This window comes from Apaloderma vittatum, unplaced genomic scaffold, assembly GCF_000703405.1.
Source record: "Apaloderma vittatum isolate BGI_N311 unplaced genomic scaffold, ASM70340v1 scaffold34058, whole genome shotgun sequence".
Classification (NCBI taxonomy): Eukaryota; Metazoa; Chordata; class Aves; order Trogoniformes; family Trogonidae; genus Apaloderma; species Apaloderma vittatum.
Window position 1 is genome coordinate 1 of NW_009729653.1, and position 7,339 is coordinate 7,339.

General features: G+C 56.7%; 1 protein-coding gene across 1 annotated transcript; it reads left to right on the forward strand.

The window, feature by feature from the left end:
- Window positions 1-423: 423 nt before the first annotated feature.
- On the forward strand, window positions 424-6,608 carry FTCD (formimidoyltransferase cyclodeaminase). Its single transcript, XM_009874525.1, has 14 exons — window positions 424-477; window positions 1,259-1,442; window positions 1,799-1,927; window positions 2,118-2,206; window positions 2,450-2,629; window positions 2,718-2,855; window positions 3,214-3,345; window positions 4,026-4,087; window positions 4,735-4,855; window positions 4,985-5,146; window positions 5,365-5,408; window positions 5,484-5,622; window positions 6,232-6,327; window positions 6,522-6,608. Exons 1-14 carry the CDS (start codon window positions 424-426, stop codon window positions 6,606-6,608), a joined length of 1,617 nt encoding a protein of 538 aa, XP_009872827.1.
- Window positions 6,609-7,339: the final 731 nt, after the last annotated feature.

A 7,339-nucleotide genomic window follows, 5' to 3' on the forward strand; every position in this document is an offset into this window, starting at 1 on the left:
TGGTGTTCCTGAGAAAAGCCACCACCGAGGAGCAGTGCTGGTGGTCCTGTTGCTGCGCCTTGGGAAGGAGCAGCATACACAGCTCTGATGGGTACAGCAGCTGATTTCCTTCATGTGGCATTGGCTTCTAGCAATTAATTGGTGCTGGCTGCTAATCGGAGTTGAACACTCAAGCAGGCAGTGCCCTTCTGCCCAGAGCTCATCCAGGCACGGAAAGTGCAGTACCGCATTGTTTGTCCAAGACCCTTTCTGTCTTCTGGCCACTGATCGATGCAGTTAATGAGAAACCCTGGCTCAGGGAAGAGACAACGGGTTGGGTGCAGGGCAGCTTTTGCTCTGCAGAGGGACAGTAAAGGGCAGGCGAACCCACAGGGCGCAAGAAGCTGAGTGCAGGACCACAGGGTGCAGGCAGACCCTGAGACCATGGCCAAGCTGGTGGAGTGCGTCCCCAACTTCTCGGAAGGGAATAACAAGGAGGTGAGGGAGAATTTTGAGGGGCTGACGGGTGGGCAATGCCAGGGTGCGGACGGCGGAAGGGTCATGCAGGGCGCACCTGCTGCCAGACTCTGCCCTGCCTACTTTGAAGTGCTGTGCAGCTTTTCCTGCCTGACTAATACTGAAAATACACAAAGTTAGCACTCTCTGCTCTCTTTTGGTACCTCAGTGAGAAGTGGGGGCTCAGATCCTCCCACTCCTCACTGCCTGCAGATCTGTAGCACCAGGGCTTGGGATGGTCTGGCATATCCCCTTAGAGAAATATCACTTGCAGTTGTGCCAAAACATGCCATTCAGGTTAATGGAATCTGTGCTAGACATCAGCCCTAGACTGAACTTTGGCCCTGCCAGGCGTAGCAAGCCAAAAATTGCAATAAAGCCACTTGCCCCAGGGAATAGGCTTTGCAGAGCCAAATGCTTTTTGAAGCTAGCAGAAGAGTATGCTCAGAAACAGCAATTTGTGGTGCTGTTCTCTGATGTGCAGCAGCAGCTAAGTGTTTCTCCCCCACCATGGTGGGTTTGGGGCTCACTGGGAGCCAGGGATGTCCCAGGCCCCCTGGGTAGGAGTGGGATGCTTGTGTCTTTGGATCCTTCATCCTCTGTGGAGCAGGGTCTGCATCCCCACTGATCATGGGATCATCTCCAACCCCAGTGCTGGTGGGAAGGGGGAGAGTGGAGAAAAGATGTCCCCCATCCTGTGAAGCTGAGCTGTAATGGAGGTCCAGATGGCTGAGTCACCTTGCCTGAATCCTCTGTCTGACAGGTAATCGATGCACTAGCACACGCCATCTCTCAGACACCGGGCTGCACGCTGCTGGATGTCGATGCTGGTGCCTCCACCAACCGCACTGTCTACACCTTCGTGGGATCCCCTGAGGCTGTGGTTAAAGGGGCACTGAATGCAGCCCATGTGGCCGGGCAGCTCATTGACATGAGCCGGCACAAGGGTGAGCTTGGGGGGTGGTGCAGGAGCATCGTTTGGTGGCGATGCTTGGTTGTCTCTGGGTGCACCTTGCGTGGCTGGAGCTAAAATCAGCTGCCCGTGACCAAACGTGGCATGTAACTGTGCGTGCAGCAAGCAGCACTGCTGGGATGGATGGTGGTAGGATTGTGCAAAGCTCTTGCTCGTACTCAGGATCTGGAGAGGTTGAATCCCTCCTGTGTTTGGGCTGGAGTAGATATCACTGCTGCAAACTCAAATTTCCTCAATGCCCAGTCTGCAAAAGAGGCTGGAAAGGGCTGTCCTCCCTCCTTGTCCAATTGCTCTTCCCAGCTCTAATCCTCATGTCTGCCCTGTCACCAGGCGAACACCCTCGCATGGGGGCCCTGGACGTCTGCCCCTTCGTGCCGGTGAGGAATGTCAGCATGGAGGAGTGTGTCACCTGCGCCCGCATCTTCGGGCAGCGCCTGGCAGCAGAGCTGGGGGTGCCTGGTGAGTGGAGGCCAGAAACATCTGCCCCTCCTGTCCAACCCTGCACGCTTCCAGCTGTGCAGAAACTGGACACCTTTGGCAAAAGCTAAAGCAAATGGGGTTTAATGCCACATGGGCAAAACTGGACCCTACTAGACGATGTGCTGCCAGCCCCTCCTCAGCACTGCTCATCTGCAGCCCTGTCTTGCAGTTTACCTGTACGGAGAAGCAGCGCAGGACAAGAGAAGGAAAGCCCTGCCTGCCATCCGTGCAGGGGAGTACGAGGCGCTCCCTGAGAAGGTGAGCGTAGCAGCACCTGGATGGGTGGCATGGGCTGGGCAGAGCCAAGCCACATCTCACCAGCTTCAGTGAGGATGCTGGAGGCCAGCATAGTCCCTTCACACTGAGAGGAGCTGATTAAATGTTTTGAGTGCTGGTGGTGGTCATGGTAGATGCCATCTGGGGAGGGAAATGCCATCCTCAGGAGTGTGGCTTGTGCCATTCCACTGTGCCAGCCTATGCGCTCTCCTCCTTTCTCCCCAGCTTGCAAAACCAGAGTGGGCTCCTGATTTTGGGCCTCAAACCTTTGTCCCCCGGTGGGGGGCCACAGTGACGGGCGCCCGGACCTTCCTAATTGCGTACAACATCAACCTGCTGTGCACCAAGGAGCTGGCTCACCGCATCGCCCTCAACCTCCGCGAGCAGGGTCGCGGCGCCGACCAGGTAGCCTTGTGCTGGCAGCACGCAGGGAGGAGACCTCCTTGCCCCCATGCCTACTGGGCTAGGCCTTGACCACGTCAGTTCTTGGCAGCCTGGGCGCTTGAAGAAGGTGCAGGGCATCGGCTGGTATTTGGAGGAAGAGAATATGGCCCAGGTTTCGACGAACCTGCTGGACTTTGAGACCACGCCGCTACACACCATCTACGAGGAAGTCTGCCGAGATGCGGAGGTGGGGGGTGCAGGATGGCACACCGTGCTTGGTTCAGTGGCAGTTTTGCAGAAGTTGTCTCCCTCTAAGTTTTTCTCCCCATCCCCTGGTCAGGGTCTGCTTTATCTCATGCTCAACTCAGCCAGGCTGGGTAGAGTGTTGAATGGCATGAAACCCCTAAAGCTCAGCAACTTGCTGCTAGCCCCCAGAAACTCCACTGAGGGCTTTTTCATGAGCTCCCCAGGTCCTGAGAAGGGATGAGGACTGCCAGACTGGGGTGGGAGTGGCAGGGGGGGCAGGGGGTCTTGGAAACGGTGGGTGGGAGTGGCAGCAGGGCAAGTGGCTCTGGGAACAGCTGCATTTCTGATGTCCTTTGCAGGCACTGAACCTCCCTGTGGTAGGGTCCCAGCTGGTGGGTCTTGTCCCCAAGAAGGCCATACTAGACGCAGCTGAGTTTTACATCAAGAAGGAAAAACTCTTCATCCTGGAGGAGGAACAGAAGATCAGGCTGGTAACGTGGCTCCTCTTGGTACCAAGACAAGGGTGGGATCATGATAAAAACACAGCGCTATCCCTCCCTGCTCACCTCCCGAAGTGGCACTGAGCAGTGATTTGGGACCATGGCAGCCCCCAGGCATGACACTTGTCTCTAGTGTTGGTGCCTGGCAAGCTGTGAGGACACAGTGAGTGAGACGAGTTGCGTTATTATCCTGAGGGTGCTGAGATGATCAGGGAGCGGAGATCCATCCTGTGAGGAGAGAGCACAGACAGCAACTGCCCAGCTTGCCTGCGTGGAGGACAAGAGGGGAAGGACACCTCCCCAGAACTCAAGGACATTGTGTGCCATTAGGGGAAACTGCCCCAGGACTGGCATAAGCTGGAAACGAGACAAGATGGGCTCTGCTTTTCAGCTGCAGGAGGGAGGGACTTTTCCACCCTCTGAGGAACGTGCTAGATAAGAACAAGCAAATTATTTATTAGTGCAGTTTCCAGTCCTTTGTAGGTGGCTGCACACCGCCACCAGGCCTGGGATGGGACAGACTGGTGACGCCAGCTGTCCTTTCCCTGGGTGGTGGCCCAAGTAACTCTGCCCTAGGGCTGCATCACCCGTGGTGAGTGAACAGCAAGGAATGAGGATGCAATGGGAGTTGTTATGACAGTCCTGACTGGTGGTGCTGCTGCTCCTTGCAGGTGGTCAACCGGCTGGGCCTGGACTCTCTGTCTCCATTTCACCCCCGGGAGCGCATCATCGAGTAAAGATCCCCATCATGCGTCTCATCAGGGTGCCCGTCGCTGCCCAGATGGGGGGGATCCCGCTGTCTGCATCTTGTGCTCAGCTTGGTTTTGGGAGTGGCATCTGCACCCAGCTCCTCTTCACCACAAGCTACTTCTCTTCTGAGTGTTGTGGAGGCGTGGGGTGGTCCTTGCTCCCAAATACAGATGGTTGTGAATATGGGGTGGGGGTACTCCGGGTCACTCAGGCAGGCAGCAGGAGCAGGTTTTGTGGCCAAACTTGAGCACGTATGTGTTAAATCCTCCACCCCCATCCCCAATTTCACTGTCAGTGGCTCACATGCTGTGCTCATAGGAGAGATGCCATGCTACAAAGTGTGTTCCTGTCCCACCAAATGCTGTTTGTGTGAGCCCACCCTGTCTAATGCAGAGCAACCTCACATACCACCAGGACGTGAGCTCCCTCGCTGTCCGTCTGTCCCCATAGGGGTTCCTTGTCCTCTAACCCACCTGATGGGTTTTTTGGGTTGGCCCCCTTCTCAGCCAGATGCAGAGTCAAGGGGTGGGTGAAAAGCTGCTGGAGAGGGCAGTGTTGGGTGAGAATACACTGGGTATTGGATGTCTCGGCACCTGGGGGGCTCTGACCCACGGGGCCGCTATTCTGCAGGTATCTGGTGCAGGCAGGAGAGGTGGACAAGGGGCTGGTGGCCAAGCCGCTGGGGGCTTTCGTGCGAGCAGTCGGTGGGACACCAGGAGGAGCCTCTGTGTCTGCAGCTGCGGGTGCTCTGGTATGTGCCGAACATCGGGATGGGGTCCCTGTCTGTCTAGGGGGTCCCCTGGGTGTGCTGAGCCCACAAGGAAAGCTGGCATGGTGGTGGCTGTGCTCTGCTGGAGGATTTACCCCCGTGCCCTCACAGGGAGCAGCACTGGGCTGCATGGTGGGGCTGATGAGCTACGGGAAGAGGCAGTTTGAGGAGCTGGACCCCGTCATGAGGAAGTTGATCCCCCCCTTCCACCAGGCCATGGACGAGCTGCTGGCGATGGTGGACGCCGACTCACGCGCCTTCAGCAGCTACATGGTGAGGTCCCACCGGCAGGAGATGTCCTGTGGGGAAGCGGGGCGCTTTCCACCTGGGAGAGGGGCTGACATGTGACCTTAGCCCAAGCCAGGGCAAGGGATATCATCACCTAAGGGAGGTCTGCAGCAGGAGTGAGAGAGCTATTGTGTCTGCCCTGGCCCCCAGTGTAAGGTGGTCTTGGAGCAAAAGGCAACAAATATGCTTTTCTTTGCTTGCAGGAAGCTATGAAGCTGCCAAAAAACAGCCCTGAAGAGCAGGAGAGGTGAGCTGGGCTGGAGCTTCAGACTAGAGGAGCACAGCCACCCAGCACTCACCCCAGTGTTGTCCCCCCTCCCAGACGCACGGCTGCAATGCAAGAGGGGCTGAAGACAGCTGTGAGGGTGCCCTGTGCCCTGGCAGAAAAGGTGAGCGGGCTCTGGCCTGCTCTGAAGGAGCTGGCACGCCACTGCAACCTGGCCTGCAAATCTGACATCCAGGTGCGTCCCCTGGCTCACACGCTGCCCCGGCTGGGACTTTGGAGGTTGCCACGCTCACTGCTTTTCCTTGAAAGACTTCCCATCACATCCTGACCTCTGAGATGCCTCTCGTTAGCCGTGCTTCCCATACTGGATAGTGGTTTCTGCCCTCTAAGTTTTTGGTAGCTTGCAACCCTTTTAGGAGAGCTGAGCTTCACCAGCCTTTTCCTGAGTTTTAGCACCTGTATGTCAATGCTCTTTGGAGGTTGCCACGCTCACTGCTTTTCCTTGAAAGACTTCCCATCACATCCTGACCTCTGAGATGCCTCTCGTTAGCCGTGCTTCCCATACTGGATAGTGGTTTCTGCCCTCTAAGTTTTTGGTAGCTTGCAACCCTTTTAGGAGAGCTGAGCTTCACCAGCCTTTTCCTGAGTTTTAGCACCTGTATGTCAATGCTGTGAATGGTTCCCACTGCCAGAGCCCCATCCTGAAAACACTGGGCTGGAAAACATTGTGGGCTACTGGGTTGTGGATGGTGGGATCCTGCAGCGTAAGGTTTTGCCCTGCTGCAGGACCGTGTGGCTGTGCACTGGTTCACCAGGAGAGGTTCTCGCATGCCTCTTTTCCTAGGTGGGAGCCAAAATGCTGGAAGCAGCTGTGTTTGGAGCTTACTTCAATGTCATGATCAACCTCAAAGACATAATGGATGAGAAGTTCAAGCTTGCGGTAAGCAGGGGCAATGTGTGTGCCCTGGCCCTGGTGGCAAGTATGGGGTGTGAAAGAGGTGGAAGCCCCTTGGATGCCTCTTGACTGAGCAGCAGCTGCTCCCTTTGCCATCAGTGGGGTGTGTGGGGTGGACAGTGGACTGGTCTTCTTTCCTGATGAGTGACAAATGATGTACCTCATCCCTCCCCACACAGATGTCGCAGAAAGTCTCTGGGCTGCTGGAGGAAGCGAAGCAAGGCTCGGCGCTTGTGCTGGCGGTGCTGGAGAAGCGGGCAGCCTGAGAGGGACTTGGGGCCAGGTTGGGGACTCTGCAGCAGCAAATACAGCTGGGAAACACACTTGTCCCTGCCTGGGCTCCTTCGGTATCCGCCTCAGGAGAGCTGCTCTATTCAGGCAGATCCCACCATCATGTCACTTGCTGGCCCTCCCATGGTCAAGGGTGATTTTTACTGTCTGAGGCTTGGACACCGGTTTCCAGCCCCCAATCCCTGGGACTGACTGACTGCACACACCTCCCTGTGTGTTTCTGTGCCCAGAACCCTGCCTGAGATACCCCCCGCCTTCCTGCAGGGCTGGGACAAGAGCTGGCCCAGGCCCTTTCTACAAGGTGACTTTTTGATGGTTTGTGATGACACCAGGTCACTGCATGGCTCGCTGGCCTGCGAACGGAGCGCTGCCAGAAGTGGGACAGCCTTGAGGGTGTCAGCAGGGAGATGGGGATGGATGGGATGGGAGGAGCTCTGCCCGCTCCTCATAGATCTCCTGAGAGGAAGACCTGAGGATTGGGGCATCCAGCCCTTCCTTGCGTCTCTTTTGACTGGGTCTGATGGCAGATATCATCTTGTCCACCCACACACCATGGCAGCACCCTGAGCAGTGCCACAAGGAATCATTAGCTGGACCCTGAGCCCCACTGTCCCAAGGCAGTGCTTATGGGAGGGTGACCCCCCTGTGCCCTCCCACCTACGTCAGCAAAGCCTATGCTGGGAGGACTGACCTGGGATTCAAGGTG

Bases quoted from the DNA above. Each gene is read 5' to 3' on its own strand.
- FTCD (XM_009874525.1), top strand. From the start codon at position 424: ATGGCCAAGCTGGTGGAGTGCGTCCCCAACTTCTCGGAAGGGAATAAC. The intron at 478-1,258 runs GTGAGGGAGAAT...TCTGTCTGACAG, and splicing joins CGGAAGGGAATAACAAGGAG to GTAATCGATGCACTAGCACA. The intron at 3,346-4,025 runs GTAACGTGGCTC...TGCTCCTTGCAG, and splicing joins AGGAACAGAAGATCAGGCTG to GTGGTCAACCGGCTGGGCCT.